The 19209-nt window shown below is 36.8% G+C and overlaps 1 protein-coding gene across 1 annotated transcript in view; it reads left to right on the forward strand.

Moving 5' to 3' along the window:
* Positions 1 to 18662, forward strand: part of LOC136857867 (LON peptidase N-terminal domain and RING finger protein 3) — a 109155-nt gene extending 90493 nt beyond the window's left edge. The window contains exons 6-9 of the mRNA XM_067136882.2: positions 3582 to 3871; positions 7408 to 7592; positions 12562 to 12758; positions 16215 to 18662. Coding sequence (XP_066992983.2) covers positions 3582 to 3871; positions 7408 to 7592; positions 12562 to 12758; positions 16215 to 16415 — 873 coding nt within the window. The 3' untranslated portion in view covers positions 16416 to 18662. The remainder of the gene's footprint in view (positions 1 to 3581; positions 3872 to 7407; positions 7593 to 12561; positions 12759 to 16214) is intronic.
* Positions 18663 to 19209: the final 547 nt, after the last annotated feature.

A 19209-nucleotide genomic window follows, 5' to 3' on the forward strand; every position in this document is an offset into this window, starting at 1 on the left:
GAAGGTTGGTGTAGCTAGTTTCATGCACATTCAGTCAAATGGATAAAATTTATATCCCCACTTACTCCATGTATTATTGTTAAGTAGATTCTGTTAAGTTCCTAAATATTGACTCATACTGCTGAAAAGAGAGGAAGAACTGTCTGAAAATGTTCCATCCTTACTGAACAAATTTAGATTTTATTTCAAGACCACTTTATTTCTTCATCTTGTATGAGATATGGTTTATTATGATCCAGATGAGGCATTCACAAAATTGCATTCGTAATGCAGGGTCACCCAGTTTGTAAGTTCTTGCACTCCAGTAATTTTATACAGCTTTAACTTCAGTAACTTTGTACCCATTCGTACAGAACCATCTAATGTACAAACAGTTTGCAGCCATTTCTGGGAAATTAACTGAGAAGGAAAGAAGTGTAGCATTTTTTTCCAGCAAGACTCTGCGATGGCACATACAGCTCACTTCTCCTTACAGGAAATCCATGCAGTGTTTGAAGACAGAGTGTGTTCTAATCTAGACTTTTTTTTACCTGCTGAATCTGCTTTATTTTGTCTGAACTACATACAGTTGATGCAGGAGTAGTTAATTGCCTGTCTATGTTAGAGGAGTGAAGATGACAAGTTCAGAACAACTCACTTTTATTCCTGTATACTACATTTTTGTGGAGAAAGAATGTCTACAATGAGATAATCAAATGACCTACAATGCTGGTAGTTATATGTTTCCCATGATAGAATACAGTTTACTTACTTTCCTGTCTCAGAATAAAAAGTGGCCCCATAAAAATAAGTCAACAGACAAGGTCTTCCATGGCTCAATCTATTGAATGAGGCTGCCATCCATCATTGGCAAGTAATCAGCAAAAATGAACAAAATTAAGAAAAGCCATCTTTGTAACAGGCTATCAAGCTCCTTGGAGGAGTGGAAGGTAAAGGCTTTTAGCTGTAAACTCAGCACAATGTGGGATAGAGCTGTTACCTCCATGCCTGTCTGCCTTTGCCCCCAGGAATTAACCTGGTTTTTTGTTGTTTTGTAGGCTGAGTGAATATACCTCTCCAGAAATGAAAATTTTGTTTCTGAATTTTCCAACTTACACTGGGAATCCAACCTATAGTCTTTTTGGGTGAAAAAATCACATTTTTTACCACCTCAGCTAGGCAGCCCCTGAGGTAATTCATGTACAATTAAATCAATATGGAAACACTGTTAGCATTTGGAGAAAAAATTGTAAAAAATGTCATCTTGCAGAAAATTGTACAACTGCAAACTAAGCTACAGTATGCAAAAATGGTCATGCTAACAGCAATGGCATCTTTCTGTGTCACTGAACTATCAAATGCTCAAACTGCCTAATACAGGGTGAGCAATATAAAGCGGAACCAGCCCGGCAGCACAGCCTGCACATGGGAGGTGCATGCGTGACAGGAAGTCCGCAGTAAATACATTGTTGTGTAAGCTATTTCTAACAAACAATCAAACAAACAACACAAAATAACACAAAAAAATAAAAGTTCTCACCTATATCACATCAGGAGATGTTGAAAATGCCTCCCTTCGTTGTTCAAGCATTTCTGACACCTGCTTAGGAAATTGTTCATTATCCTCTGCAGTTCCCTCTGAGAAATGGTAGCAATTTCTTGACGAATTATATTTCGAAGTTCATCTAAAGTGTGTGGATCTGTTTTGTACACTTTCTTTTTCAATGCCCCCAAGAGATAAAAATCACAGGGGGGTTAAATTGAGAGACCGAGGAGGCCATATGTTGTTAATGATAACTCTGTCTTCAAACAATGCATGGATTTCCTGTAAGGAGAAGTGGGCTGTATGTGCCATCGCAGAGTCTTGCTGGAAAAATGCAACACTTCTTTCCTTCTCAGCTAATTCTCCAAAAAACGGCCGCAAACTGTTTGCACATACCTATCGCTATTGATAGTTTCCAGAACAAAAATTAGGCCTATTATTCTCTTGCCGCTAATAGCGCACCACACTCCTATTTTTGCATCATGCAGGGGTACTTGGTGAAGCTGATTAGGCTTTTCAGTACTCCAGTAAAGATTATTTTGTGTATTAATATACCCACTTAGGTGAAACCACGATTTGTCCAAAAAGAACATTGAATTGGGGTCAATTTCTCCATCTTATATTGCATTCAAAATCTGTTCACAAAATCGCATTCGTAATGCAGGGTCACCCGGTTTAAGTTCTTGCAGTCCAGTAATTTTATACAGCTTTAACTTCAGTAACTTTGTACCCATTCGAACAGAACCATAGGAAATTTCCATTTCTTGAGCATGTCATCAAAGTGATTTTGTAGGAGATCTTTCCAGAGCATTACTAATGTTACCTACAGTTTCTTACGTGAGTACTGAATGTGGTTTATTACGTTTCTTATCAAGAAGACTTCCCGTCTAACATAATTTATTTACTAATTTATGAATCAAGTCCAACCTGGAACTTGAACATCAGGAAACTTCTCTTGAAATAATCTTCTTACGGCCCTCGCACTTTCTGTATGGACGTATGAATCGTAAATTAATACCCTTGAGCCACCTGAGCCATTTCACTGAATTCACACACCGTATTATTGTCAGCAACGAAACACGTGCCACATTTGCAAATGTTCAACAAAGACTAAAATCTGGCACGGTAGTGCGGCCTGGAGTACATCCAGCACTGAATTCCGTCGCCGGCCAACTCACTCACTCAGGAATTCCTGCGCACAGGATGGAGCGGTTCTACTTTATTTTGCTCACCTGGTATTATTACATAGATCAAAAATGTTAAGGAATAAATTAATGTAAAATTTTCAATTCTAGTTGGTAGGCAGATTTTTGTCACTAAATCCAATACTAATCTCAAGTTGACTCCATGAGAAAGGAAAGGACTGTGGAATGTAAGACCACCTTCTTTTATAATAAAATTTTCCCAATATGTGGTCTTTTCAAACTAGGTGATATCTTTAACACTATTGAATTATCGTTCCTCAGCAAGCTTTACATTATTCCATTCTCTTTCATTAGAGTCTGGTTGATTATTTTTACACAATACCTTCCTATTGTTTCTAATCTAATGATGTTAATTAATTTCTCTTTAAAATTTAGTGATTGCAAATACATCACTGTGGCAATATGAAAATAGTTCTTGACCTCTTTCCCTTTGAAGTACTTCAGTAGAATCACAAGCCTTTTATTATTAATCTACAATACATTTAAAATTAAACACAACCATGTTTTAACGTAGGCCTTGTCTGTGACTGTGAATTACTTCATGAAATATTTGTGTATCAGAGGTTTGAAAACAATTGTGGATCAAATACAGTAGAGCAACAATTGAATGTCTCCATTTCACCATCTGACGAAAGAATATAAGCTCTGAAATGGGGTGTTGAATACAACTTAATTTCTTAAAACATTGTGACTGGCAACTGTATTAATTATTTCATTATATTTAAAACTGTCAAAGAAATGATTGTTTACTTGTATAAAGCTGGGCTGTGGCTTGCTATGCCGTGACCAAGCAAAATATTTCCTTCGTTCTCTTACATTCAAACTGCAAATTTCTTTTTTCTTGCTTCTTTCAGTATCTTGCCACAAACCAGAGGAATATTACGGAGTTTGTAGATCGAGCTATACGGATCTTGCTGCCTGCTGAGTATGCTTCGAGGCAGCTAGTACACTACCAAGAGTTGTCTGTGCTGGGTCATGGGCCTCACATCCCTGTGTTTGTTTGCACCACGGCATTTCCCACCGTCACCTGTCCGCTCTACGTGTATGAACCACGATACCGTGTCATGGTTCGACGTTGTGTTGACAGTGGCAATAGACAGTTTGGAATGGCAGCCTGTGTCAATTTGGAGTGTGGCATGAAGAGGTGAGTCAGAAATTGAAAGTCTGAGAAGGACATTCACTATATTTGCTCAAGTAAATTCAAGCATCTTCTCCCACTTTGTAACTTAATAATAAAGGGGACTTCTAATTTACCTAAGGAAATGTGATATCAAAGCTGTATCCAAGATGAGTTTTGTTGAAACAGTTATGAGCAGAGTAGAATATCAGCTGTAATGAAATTGTGAAAGTTGGTTGAGACTTACCATAAACTGGGGTAAAGTTGATCACTATTTTTAGTTTTTATATTGATTTCAAATTTTCAGTAGTCTTTAGATAGCTGCAAAGGATTATATAAGATCATACTCACCTACAATGACAAAATAACCAAAAATAAAAAATTACAATAGTACAAACAATGCATAAATAAGTTATACACTCTCCGGGGGAAGTAAATTCAGTCACTATTTGATATCCACATGACTGACTTTAACCATCGTATTTGCTAAGTTTGATCACTCAGTGGCTTAAAACAGTAGTAGTATAAATAAAGAAAGCATAGTTAAAAGGAAAAGGCAAGTTGCAAGAACAACACTGGTTCTTTAATTAGTAGAAAGTTAAACAAAAATACAGCCACTGTTACAAAAATGCAAATTATGGGACTCATTCAAAATTAAGAATATACAAAAATACAAATTATGATACTCATTCAAAATTATGAATAATAGGGGAGACCTGGCAAATTTGGCAGTAATTTTAACAATTGAGCTGGTTTTACAGTTACAAAATATATTTACATAATCTTATACATTAGGTACTTACATTCAGACATTTTCCCATAAGAATCTGAATTTTAAAACAAAAGCTAAATAAAAGAAATGCCTCATACATTAATTACAATTAATCACAACACACTTGTGTAAATTGGCGAGTCACTAGGATAATTTGCCAATAGTACTCGTTAAATTTGGCAATAGTGTTATTATTTTAAATTGACCGTTTTTAACCTAACAATCTTCAGATATTATGTATACTTAAGTTTCGTCATTTCTCCATGCACTCATTGCATTTAAAATTCCGTCGGTATCTATCCAGTCCTTGGCCAATCTCATGAGACCAATCCAGACACCTGTACAATGAATCCAGGATTCACTGTTGCTGTCCTCCTCGAATGACTGATCACATGTTTTGCAGATATCTCCACTTGGCGACGTGCTTCGTGTTGTGTCAATGTTGCATCCCACTTGAGCTGGTCTTCTCCTGATTCTCTCTCATTTCATCATCATTTAGGCTTACACTTGTAGAGGCTGAAGCAAAACTGTCTAACACTCAAGCTCTCGGCGCTGCATGATGTCTTTGGCGCTCTCTTGGAAATCGCTAATGCAATCGCATACCGCCTCCTGACTGTTGCGCTTCGTTCATGCCATGCACTGCTCTAGGATGGTTCCTCAGAAAGAGCATTCTTGTTGAAAGGTTGAATGCCTCTGGTTTGGAAGCCATTGCAGATGTTCTCCATGGACAGAGTTTCCTGGTAGCACACACCAAATATTGGGAAGAAATCTTTCTTAGTTGTTTTTCTTTCATTTCCTTTGATAAGTCTTTTACCTTGGTTGTGGTTACAACAGCCAATGTAACATGCCCTTATAGTACGCTTTGTGGCCCATAGGTGTCAGAAAATAACATAATTTGTAATCATTGCAAATGAACATAGCGACAGCAAGTGCGTCATGCCATCAAAACAAATCACATTTACGTTAAGCTCTTATTCCTTTTAAACACAATTTATGCAGAAACTTTTGAGCTTACCTTATATACAGATAATTAATCTTCAGAATCAATCACTACTGATCCGCATGATGTATAAATAACTCCCAACAATCTACTATTAAAACTATAATATTAAAATCAACCCCGGTATTACAATCACCACTTGCTTTCAGTGGACATCAAACTGTGAGCAACTAATGCTCCCACGTAGAGCTGCTCATAGCACTCGGAACGCTCTGCAAAAAATCCGTAACATTTGAGAGATGCTGCACTTTGTTGGTGCACACTTGAACTTTACAAAAATGACTCGGATAAGTTGGAAATAATTAAAACATAAAATAGTGCCAAATTAAACATACTGCCAAATTTTCCAAGTCCCCCCTACGTAAGCATTGACATGAAATTTAAGAAAACCTTAATTCATGGTAGTGACATCCAGATTCCGAATTACAATTTTTCCTTATCTTTGTTTAAATGTGTTGTTGATTTCATTTACTATTGATAAGTAGTGTTTTCCATAGTGATTGGTGGTGCAAAGTTTCATAGCCATGTGCGCTCAGCTAGATCTTACCTAATTGCTGATATAGGTACTCCTCGCACGCCCTGGTTTGATAAGCTCAAATTAATGTGTGCCTGTTCTAACGAATGTATGAATGAAAATATAGTAAGTCAACAGTCTGCAATCATCTCTCAAGTAGTCAATTTATGCTGTATATTGAGATATGGATCCCAGACCCAGTACAAGTAAAGGAAATCCTAAGGGTGCATACAGCCCACGGATAAGTGAACAGATTATCACAGAACTTGTAAACGATTCAGATTCTGATATGTATGAAAGTGATTGTGAAGAAGAAAATTAAAATCTACAAGCCCCTCATCACCAGAAGAAAAAGTTGCAGAAAGACGAAGGGAGGTGAGAAGCACAGGAATACAATGGAAACAAGATATTGCTCCTGTGAATATGCCTGTTTTTTCTTCCCCTATCAACATTTTGTGAATGTTTGGCAGATGATTTGGTGAGTAGTGTTGCTGCTGAAATTACTGAAGAATCATGAGCACCATCTGTGGGAAGGCTAGTAGGTAGAGATTATTTTTCATATAGAATAACTGCAGCAGGCATGAGGAAGGAAGGACACTTGCAGCATACATGCAAGGTTTGCTACGACAAATCCAAACACAACATCAGCTGTGTTGTGAAGAAAATGACGACCGTATATTGCTGTAAATATGACGTAGGTCTTTGCATAGGAGAATGTTTTGAGTTTTACCATACCAAAGCTAGGTATTGGGAATAGCAATGTGTAATTCTGTTGTTCAGTGACTGAAAACTATCAAACTTTTCTGAGTGAATTAGAAATTCAAGTGTGTGAGCAAGGATACCAGAATATACCAATATTATTGCCTGATTTTATTTCCAATGCTGAAGATACACATTTTTAAATTGATTTCATGTGATAGTCTACTTTTTCTAGAATATATATATATATATATAAATTTGTTTATTTATATTGCAAAAACTGACAGAACTGTGATTTTTTTCTGAGAGTTTAAATCGCGCTGGCACAGGGTAGGGACGCTATCTTGACTCAACTGGGCTCATAGTGTTAAACATTTCCTAAAAAGCAAAAAACATTTTGAAAATAAACAGTACCTTGTCTTGTTGGTAAATTTTTATATAACGGAGGGTAATTAATATTGTCAAAAGCTGCAAAGGTTAATTAGTCATCATTAATCATTCATCCTCATCATTTGATATTTTCTTGTCTCAGATTATCTATCCATGTTAATAATGTAATTAATTTCTTCTGTTTCTAGTTATGCAGACTTTGGCACAATGCTTGAGATTAAAGACTGGGTATTGCTGGGTGATGGATGCTCCATACTTACCACTATTGGAGCTCACCGATTCCGGGTGGTTGCTCGTGGGGAACGTGATGGTTATGATACGGCACAGGTGGAATTCTTGAGAGATCAACCACTTTCTTCAGAACATTTGCTCAGTAAGTACCTACTTAAAATGTCATGTAGCTTCTTGAAGAAAGATACTCAACTATATCATCATCTTCATCATCTTTTTCCCTCATCCAGCTCATGCCTTGCTAGGATGTTTATAGCACCTTTCCATCTTCCTCTATACAACCACCATTATTCCTCCTTAACTGTGTTCCAGTCGAGGTTTCTTCTAATTATACTGTTCTTGATCATTTTTAACCACCTTAGTCTGGGTCTCCCTTTTGCCCTTCCTCCATCTATCTTGGTCTCCATCATCTGCATCAGCATCATTTCACTGGCCTGGATTGTGAAGGAAACAAAGGTAAAATATGGGGTCAGGGAGCAGAAGGTTTGGAGATGATATAAATTAAAACAGACCAAATGACTGGAATAAATGAGTAATAATACTTATATTTAAGAATGAGGGCAAGAAGATTATCGAGTAATGACACTCATACCTCAGGTAGCAAAAATACAAAATGGGTACCGGTACTAGAAAAGAGAATGAGAAGAAGGATGGAAGGATTAAAAGAACATTAAGGCTTTCAAAATGGAAGATCAACACTACACCCTATCTTCAGTAGGAATATGAATAGCAATGGTGATAGCATACTCTCAGTTTAATGCGCCGGTTCTGTCTAATGATCGCATTCACACTGTTGACCTTTGCACGGGTCCTGGACGTTGAGGGCCTGCCTTCGCTATGGTTTTCCGTGATATCCGTGCGTCCGGCTTTGAAATGCTGACACCACTTTGCGATACCTTGCCGGGAAATGGCCCGCTCCCCATACACATCACTAATTTCATGATGAATGTCCGTGCAATTCTTCCTTTTGGCCCATAGGAATCGGATTTTCGCACGTACCTCATATTTGGAGTGAACGTCCACTTGACGCGCCATTGCATTTGGCCGCTATTCACACAATACTAGACGAGACACCACAGCTACCTGCCTAACAGACGTGTGGGCAGTGTCTGTCCCTTTCTCCGCTGTTCCCACGTTTGCGACACACAGCGCGCTGCTGCGGCGCATTAGTGCAACTAACCTTTTGATCCACCTACGTACCATTGCCCACCGTCCATCTCACAACACTATCGAGGTCACCCTGCAGCCGCTCACACCTCACCTATTTACACTTTATTGGTACTTCCTTCCTCCACACCAGGTTTCTCATACTCTGGTAGAATGCATTTTACTGTTGAATTCTTTTACTGATCTCTGTGTCCAGCATGGTTCACTTCCCAAGTACTTGAAGCTCTCCACAATTTCAAGGTTCTGTCCTTTTATTTTTATAATTACAGTCGAACCTCAATTCTCCATTTTTCGAGGGACCCTGAAAATAAAACGTACAACACAGGAAAACGGAAAAACTGGCAATGAATGAAAACCATCAACAATTTGGCTAAACATCACAAAAATGAAATATGTATAGTTATAATCTTACAAAAACTCCTAAACCAAACCAAACTACAGCCCCAATGGGACTTTGCCTGCCAAGCGACCGCTGCTCAGCCCGAAGGCCTGCAGATTACGAGGTTACACATGGTCAGTGTGACGAATCATCTCGGCCGATATTCCTCACTCTCTAGATCGGGGTCGCCATCTCACCATTAGATAGCTCCTCAATTAAAGGTAATCACATAGGCTGAGTGGACCTGGGACCAACCCTTATATCCAGGTAAAATTGTCTGACCTGGTCGGAATCGAACCCGAGCCCTCTGGATGAGAGGCAGGCATGTTAGACCGCAAAACCGCATTAATTACCGGTACGCGAGTTCAAAATCTCGATACTTAATATTCAGATTTACAGGAGAATCTTCGTCAGTTTCCCGTGAAAACTTTTCAGTTCAGCAACTTTATTAACCAAACTCTTCGAAAAGTCTAATAACGCCAAGCCAAATAACAATCGACCACATGTAGTTTTTAATTCTCTCATCTAATAAAATAAAGCACATGAGATACAAAAGTGCGCAACATGATGGCGAAATCCCTTCTCTTCTTAATCTTTCATTGCAATTTGGTCTCCGGTATACTGTTCGGAGTCAGTTTCTGGAATTTTTGTACCGCCTAAATTAGGCCTACATCGACTTTTGAAGGTTATGTTGAACTCGCAAACAAGGTTTTGAATGTAAGTATCGATTCTCAAAAGTTCTCGAATGCATTATATTCGATTCTGCCTGTCACTAATCCAATCAAATTGGAAAGAGAAAAAAATATATCATCAAAACTTCAGAAATTATGGTTATTCGTGACCTAGAGGTCATGTAGAAAGCGCACTCGCTGCACATGTCAGTACGAGGTGGAAATGATACAAACCATTTAAATGTAATGTGCGCAAATAAAACGACTGCGGTTTTTGGCATTTTAACACGAAAACGTAAAATTCCCAGTCTTACATTAGGACCAAAACAGTAATAGGGAATCCCAAGACCTCCCATGGCTTTCTTTTTTAATGTAAGGTGCAACATCTGTTCTGGTCTCGCTAACATAATCATGTACGATAATATTAAAATACTAAATTTGTGTTAAGAAGGAGCAGTTTCAGTTCCTGCCTGAAAGCCCAGTTACTCTACAGTGCCCTGACGAAAGTGCTGAAAACCTGTTCGGCAGTAGGATCGAAAAAAAGTAAAAATATAAACATCTAACCCTGGACATAATGTGGATGTTTTATAAGTGCGAACATCTGACGAAACTCATTCCATCTTCAAGCAGAGCTGTCGAAATGCGCCGTGTCTCCTTACAATATTGTTGTGGCCACTCTCTGCTTTATGATTTCCGACATTCTCTGAACATTAACACCCTAATGCGATGCTAAGATGGTCCCTTATGCAAGTTCACCGCCAATCACTTTTCCAGTACAGTACTTGCTCTAATTATCGCAATGACGGGGTGTTATCACCAAGATCCTTAAGTATGCCATAGCCATCCGTTTGTGAGATACCATACAGTTTATTAAAAAACGATTGATCGAGGATGTAGTGTTGATGGGACTGAAATTTCTGGATGGTTGATCCGGGAAATCGTTTCTTCAAGGAATGGATAATACGGGATTTTTTCAAACGTTATTTAATTACGATGCTCGCGGGACCACGTAATTTGAATGCATATTCCGGGAAAACGTAGTTTCCGGGAACGGATAATCGAGGTTCCACTGTACTTTCTCTTCTTTTTCTCCTCTAGTCAACACCATTGTCTTATTCTTTTCCACGCTTATTTTCATCCTATAATTTTCAATAATCTCACTCACTATGTCGAGTTACCCGTGTTACCCTTGAAACAGCGCATCAAGTTAAGAGAAAATTTGTGCCAAGTATATGATGTCACATGCATACTCTGTTATAAGATGGTGCTGTGTTGACTCACACTCTCAGTTGGAGGTTAGCTGAAACACCGAAAACAATTTAATAAGTAAGTCTATGAAACCCTCTAAACCCTCCGGCTGTTACAATAGTGACAGTCTACCATCAGTTGTTTTTCTCTTCTTTCTTATGAGTCCATATAGTATCCTTTTATTGCTATGCACATATTATTCCAATTCTTATGTAAATCCTTCTCAGATTTTCTTCACTTACTACTTTCTTGCACCTGATACTTTCTTCCATTTTATCCTTATTTCCTGCTTTCTTATTTTTACAGCTTCTTTACCCTCTCATTCCATCATGGGGTTTCTTTATCTTCCACTCTTTTTAGCTATTTTGCCACAAGCACTCTCTGTACAGCTTACAAACGCTTTCTTGAACATGTCCCATTCGGCTTCTATACTCTCCACCTCAGTTCTGGGCATATGTCGTTTCATTTTATATAATTTTTTTTTACTTCCATGTCTTTTAATTTCCATATCTTTTTCTTTTCTTTTCTCTTATTCCTTTCATTTTCACTATTTTTGCTAATTTTATTTTTGCCACTACTACTCTATAGTCTCCATCAAAGGCTACTTCTGGCATGGCTGTTACATCTAACTACTGTGAACGATTTGCTCTTTCTGCCAAAACGTAATCAATTACTGTCTTTGTCCTTCTGTTTTCTCATCCATATCATGTAATCTTTCTACTATTCTTCCTCGTGAACTATATATAGCCCACACTTATCCCATTTCTCACACAAAAACCTACTGAACTCTCTCCCTTTTCATTCCTCTTTCCACATTAAAATATCCAATTACTTCTCCATTCCTTTTCTGTTGCATCCCACCATTGCATTAAAGTCTCCCATGACAGTCACTTCCACATTTCTAATTTCTCTCAGAAATTAAGAAAACAAGGACCGTGTGGTGATCCTCTTTCCGGCCTTCATGGAGAGAGGTCGTAGTTTTGTGTAGGTTGAGGATAGATCATGGAGGATCTCTGCACTCTTACCTCTCGAAGAGGGAAACCCCCCAGTGTGTTCTTGTGGTGCCTATTTCACCGTGACCCACATCCTCACAGAGTGCACCAATCTCTGTGGCCTAAGATGGAACCTCCACCTCCAGAAGACACTCAAACTCATACTAGCCGATGGTGCAAATACTGCTGATCTTGTCATTTGCTTTATGTGCGACAGTGGTTTAATCAAGGGTAGATAAATTTCAAGTGTTCTGTTACTTAGGGAAGGTCCCTTTTGATGCATTTGTGACCTTTTTGGCTTAATAAAATCATTTTTGTTTTATTTTTAAAATTCATTTTCAAATTCCTCCATTGATTAAATTAATTTTATGTAAGATAAAATTCTAAAAGAATTTAATTGTATAAAGTCCACAAAGGATGTGAAAATGAAAAACTCCCTAGGATTTGATTTGATCTACCCAGGAATTGAACACAGGACATCCGGGTAAGAGGTAGGCACGCTACCCTTACACCGCAGGTCCGGCTTAAGATTAAATGTAGCCTATTTATTAAATTAGATTCAAATTCCTTTTGTGATAAGTATTTAAAATCTTTCTTAACAGCAAAAGTAATTAAGAATAATTAATAACTGAATGTAATTTATGTGTTTTCTAGGAGTTAAGGAGCTACACGAGAGAGTACATCGGAAAGGCTGGCAGTGGTTCTCGTCTATGTCTACTGCAGTACAAATGGAGATTGTTAGCACATTTGGTGAAATGCCTCCAATAGAAGATAACTGGTCAGAGCTAACGGATGGTCCATCTTGGCCCTGGTGGCTGCTGGCTATCCTTCCTCTGGGACAGCATCTAAAGGTTAATCTCCTGTTATTCTGTTTAGCCATTTCTCTCTTTCTCTAGCCTTCCTTGCCCTTCCCTTCCAATTCTTAAAGACTACATTACTATCATTCTACACGTATGTTAGCAAGTGCACTAGTATTGGCATTGTCTGTATAATTATATACCAATGTATGATTTTGATAGATAACATTTAATTTATGGAGCAATTAAGAAGTTTAGTTTGAACTTCTATTGGCAGCCTATAGTGAGGTGGACTTGAGGTGGATTAATTTACTGTGGGGAAAAAATTTACATGCCTGTTATATAATACATAGTAAGTTAAACTGCCCAGATGAAACTGTTGGCTTCTGAAATGGTTTATTGTTTGGAATACATGAACATACAGGAAATAAAGAGTGATGTATGAGTGACATATTTGCCTAAATACAGTTGCTTTGTTTATTCAAGGAGTGTCCCCAGTGGTTTCACTTGATGAATACCCCCTAGTAAACAACACTTGTAGCTGGCACTGGAGCCATTCGTCAACTACTTCTCAGACTCATCTTGTGAACTGGCATACATTGATTGTTTTCTTTTTCTCTTTTTCCTCACTCAACAGGCTGCTCACTGTGCCTGATCTAGTTTCGGCTTGTCGTTATTCGTCCATGATGATATTCCCAACACAATTTGAACACTGGACTGCATGATATTCATTCATTCTTGTGCACATCCTTTGTACTTTTGTAAATGTCGGTTCCGCTAATACCATCTACCACCATAAACTGAATAACCGACGCTGGGCACTTTTGGATGAATTTATGGCAAAACTGTACCTAGACACATTGCTTCCACCTGTACAAAAACCACACAGAACACTTTCTGACAATACTAGATTTCTTCCTAGCATATGTAGCCATCCACTGATCCATGTGCAATGTTCCCTTTCTTTGAATAATGACACTCATACTAAAGTCTCAGTTTCATTTTGGCTACCCTTAATAATAATTATAACAATAACAATAATAATTGTTCCGGGGTATTTGTGGAACGCAGAGAGAGGTAAAAGAAGGTGCAGGCTTGAATGGGTCCAACTACAACATCAAGAATTGAATTAAAACTTTAATTAAGGTTATGTTTCATTAGAATTTCAAAAATTAACAAATAACAACATGACAGGTACAATTAGCAATCTTGAAACCAGATTTGGAAAAATCCAAAATTCAGAATTTTAACAATTGTGGGCTTCAAGCCCCTAGTTTTACTTTTTTTTTTTTTCTTTCTTTTTTGAGCTACCAGCTCAAGAACACAACTCCAAATGAGAACTAATTAAGTAAAGGGTAGAAATCCCCTAATTCAAGAGCATTCGGTCCCTAAATTACAAAGTCAAGCCTTCCAGAGGCACCCTTCACTATTATAAAGCTTTGAAAAGAGCTAACAGGGTCTCAGTTTCTTCAGCCCACTCAGGTCAACATTACATGAAAATCTGACAATCTCTGGCCTCTCAAGGCACTATTTACAAATTGAAATATGTTTACACTGGGGTATCTAGTACCCAACCTACTGGGCCTTTGTGAAAAAAGAACAGGTTAAATAACGGCCCGAACACAAACTGAAGGGAGGCGAACACTGCGCTCCCGATAATGGAAAAAATTAAAACCTACAGGACTCTTGGCCGATGAAACAGGGGATAGTCCCAAGCTACTGAGGTGGCTCGCATGGAAATTACTTTAATACATTACAACAGAAAACAGTTATCAAAACGTAGTCACCTCAAACCAAGATGAAGAGGAGCTCGAGAGGGTAACTCACTCTCTGTCCCCGATTTACAGTTAAAACATTATGAAATATTTACATTAGCCGAAAGAAGATTTACATTTTTAGAAAAGTTTGTTACATAATTAAAGATTCGAACCTTCCCCTCGGATTAATTGGCGGATAAAGCAAGAAAGATAGAATTTATGTGGCCATTACCTTGTAGATGTTCAGCTGGCTGAAGAAAGAGGCCACCTCGCCTCCTGCCTTAACATACACACTCAGAAAGACGACGATCAATTGGCAAGGAAACTCGAAAGGCCGCAACTTATATACCCTCAGGGAAGGTTCGAGAGAATTCAAGACTAATCCATACCTGCCCTCTCAAATTTTATTGGTAAATTCAAAGTGAACAAGAAATGCAGGATTGGTTGAAAATTAATTACAAAATTTTATGATTGGCCCGATTCAAAACTGGCGGAAAGAAAAAGAAGTGTTGCCAATCCAAAAATAAATGAACATCGATTCAGTTATAAAAACCTAGAAATACTAAACTTCTTTAAGTTGTAAGTTCTTTCACCTTGCACCTGAGTGCATGACCATAGTTTTGGTAGAGTCATCTGTAGAAAAATGTCCAAACTTCTTGATGTATAGCAAAACAAAACAAGGAGAATTTCAATCAGTTTAGGAAACTTCACCATAACACAATTACTTAATGTTTCAGTGGTGACATCTTCCGATTAAAGTTCCAAGTTCAGGTATTATCAGTTTCACCTTTTTGTCGATAGGGGAGTTTATAAAGGCACTTATATTGAATTTGCAGCATTGAGATGTACCTCTTGGTATAATAATAATAATAATAATAATAATAATAATAATAATAATAATAATAATAATAATAATAATAATAATAATAATAATAATAATCATCATCACCATCTTCTTCTTCTTCTTCTTCTTCTTTAAACATGAACTGCAGAAGAAAAGCAAACAACTCCAACTTCTCAAGGATTGAGGGTTTTGGGAGAGAAGAGGCAAGGTTATGAAAACTAGGAAAGTGAAAGATTTCCTAAGTGTCACAAATTGAATAGCTGTCAATCCTTGAAAAACTAAGGACAACAGCCAACCAACCCCACCAAAAATTTTCTCTACCTTTTTGAAAGATATATATTTTTTATTGATACACCTTACAAGCTGAATTCATTAGCTGATAAACATCTGCTAGTATTGGCATTGTCTGTATAATCATACACCAATGTATGATTTTGATAACAACACTTAATTTATAGAGCAATTAAGAAGTTCAGTTTGAACTTTTATTGGCAGCCTACAGTCAGCTGAACTTGAGGTGGATTAATTTACTATGGAAAAAAACTAAATTGATTTATGTGCCTGTTACACAATACATAGTAGGTAAAATGCAGGTGGTGATCAATGCAAAAATAAACATACTTATGATATATAATCAAAAATATTCTTGTTAAAGTATAGTGTAAAATATATCTATCTTTCATTTAAGACTAAACATAATCTTAAAATAATTTTTGCAGCCTTTTTTCAGTACAACATGTAAACATAATTTTAATCTTTTCTATCCTGACTTTTCTCCTGATATTCCATTTAATTTTAAGCATACTGTAAGTGTCTGTTAAGTACATGTTGCTGTATTCTTGTTATAAGATACTTTGCATTCCAGTTTTAATTGCATTTTGTCTGTAATTTAATATCCTATGATTTTAGGCTGGAATTCTGGGGACAACAAGCCTGGAGAAACGACTACGTGCCATTGATAAGACATTGAACCATATTCAGGAGTACACAGGCAATTTGCCACAAGTATCTAGTAGAAATATCCACAATTCCCAACAGACTGCCAGTGATAGTGGGAATAATGCTCAACGAGTAGTGCGCAGACCACAGGCAGCCAGGGTCTCATCCTGACGAACACACATCCAGGCCAGGAGGAGATGCCTCTCCAACTGTCCTGCGAGAGTGATCACTGAGTCAAGATAAAGAAAGTATCATAGAATAAATACTAGAGGAGACTGGGGTCATTGGCTTTGGTATGATAAAGTTGTTGGTAATCTTTGGTAATCTGGAACTTGTCTAAAAATTTTATATCTATTATTTGGAGGCTTCTGAGAATTCTTGTCTGCATTCTGTCATGCAAACTGCAAAATTAAAATAAAGATGTCTTGAAGGTATCATGTCATTTGCAGAAAAGTAATTTGTTGGAATGAATGTCTTTGTGCCTGCTCTTTGCATTTAGGACTAAATCAGTAGCTACTATATCCTTTTTTGAAATGAAAATGGAAAGCTTCAATCCAGTGCTGGCATAAAGCTTTTTGATGATAAAACATATTAAGGAATCTAGTCAGGTATAACCTCATATAGACAAACAGAGGAATAGTTTCATGAACACAATGAGATATACACTTCCATTTTTATATCCTTTCAGGCAACATTTTACTTGTAAGATTTTACTCCAACTCAGAACTCAAATAATCTGATGGGGACTACATCATCCAAGCCCACTTTATGGCTTTCAGTTTGTCAAATCGTGAGTGATTTAGTCACTCTTTAACTTTTAGAAAGTCAGAACTGCAGAATGCCTTCTCTTTTAGCCTTATTTTATTTTCTCATAAACGAACTGCTGTTTACACTTCCCAATGAAAGAAATTAGAAATGTTCAATAATTTAGAGGCAACCAAGATATAAAAGAAATATTTCCTTAAAATACTTTGTACATACTTATTGCTCAGGCATGAACATTCTCAAGTAATTGTGTTTGTGATATCTGTTTCCATCCAATATAGATAAGATTGGCTGTAAAGCAGTCAAATGCTAATCAGATCCTTATCTAGGTGCTATTCTGTCACACAAACATTAAACATTGCACTCGCTTATGACACATTTAGAAAACTTTTAGTAGGGGGAATTTTAATGAACTAACATGGATAGAAAAATAAACTAGTTCTGCATGCAAATGTTTGGAGTGAAATAAACTCAAGTTAAGGCAAATACATGCTATGTCTTATTAGAGTAACACAATCCAAAGTTGTTGCTATTTACTTGATATGTACTATCAGTCATTTATTTATACTAGTCACTAATCACTTGAACATTAAGGGGTGTCCATTTCACTCTGTGTATGTTAATAGTGCTTGTTAAATTTATCTTTACTGAAGATTATTAACAACTTGTTATAACTTATGTTACATTTTGTTTGAGCATAACCAAATAACTGCTAAATGAAATTAGGAAAATTAGATCATAATGTACACTTCCATCTGGAAATACAGCTTTTCCTTCAAATGATGCGGCAATGATGCGGTATGCGGCAAAACAAATGACACTGAAATTATTGCTCATTTGCTGTCCATGTTACCGTAGCAATGAAGTACAGTGTTTTCATATTGTACATGATAGTCTGACATATTGTGAATTTGGTGTTATGTTGATTTCTGCAATTATGGTTCTCAAAACTGAGAAGAATGTAAGTATAGGCAAGGAACAAACAAGTGTCTCTCTGACTTAAAACAGAGAAGAAGGCGTTTATCATGGAACATTATTTTGGGTCATACAGAGTTTCATCTTTGTATCATCTGGTACTGACACTTTATTATAATGAATACACTTGTCCCCCCTCCCCCACACGTTTCCACTTCTTTATTTTCATTTTTCTCATTACATTTCAGAAATCCCATTTGAAAGGAAAGAAAACATTACATGTTATTTTCTATGCTCAAATATTTCTAAATGTTGAAACTTCTGCAAATTTGTCATCTTGTCTGGAATTTTTTATTAATGAAAGTCAAGTAAAAACATAATTATATCATATGTTAGTATTATGTGAAATTCTTTATTTTATATACACCTCTTCATTGTCTCCCAGTCTCTTTAGCATGAGCATCAGTTCTAGTATTTATTTTGTGCACTTAAGAGGACAGTATTGGTGTTATTCACATATCAAGTCTGGATGTGATAGAAAATTGCAAATAAGACTGATTAGGGTTAAGTTATTTAATCTTATTATGGATGATACTGTGAAGATATTGTAACTCTTGATGGACTTCTTCATTTGGAAAAATGTAACTTATTTATATTCAAGGTATCTACAATTTACCTCTTTAACACATGCAACAGATATATTAAACATCACAAAAATGTAAAAAAAAAAATTTTTTTTGAATAATTTTCAGTGCCATATGCAATTTTCCAACAGATGTGCATATTGTCCTTCATATCTTATATGTGTGAATTTATTCTGTATTATTACAAAATATGTGTGAGAAAGGGGTAAAAAAAAGGCTTTAATGTAATCTAAGCTCAAAATTGTTCCACTTGTAAGCAGTGACTGAGATGTTCTGAATAGTTTTGAGTAGAAGTTCTAAGTTGCTACTTTGGCATAAATATCTTCAAAACAAAAAGAATAATGGCAGGAAGCACATTACTGTGTGTAATAGTAGAAGAGTTGTTCTTATTGGACATGTAAAGCTACACTGGATAGTCTTGAATAATTTTGTTCTATGTGATGGACATCAAATATCAAAGTACCTTTGAGAGTGGGATTATAGAAGAATTGCAGCGGGATGAGATACAGTCACTGGTGCCAAATTTCCCAATCTGGGATTTCTATACGACTTAAATATATTGTGTATCTTTAAGGAACTTCCCTTGAGTTTTCCATTGTCGTAAACAATAGTTAATTTGAATCATACCTTGTGAATGTTAT

Source organism: Anabrus simplex, chromosome 1 (genome assembly GCF_040414725.1).
Source record: "Anabrus simplex isolate iqAnaSimp1 chromosome 1, ASM4041472v1, whole genome shotgun sequence".
NCBI classification, from domain to species: Eukaryota; Metazoa; Arthropoda; class Insecta; order Orthoptera; family Tettigoniidae; genus Anabrus; species Anabrus simplex.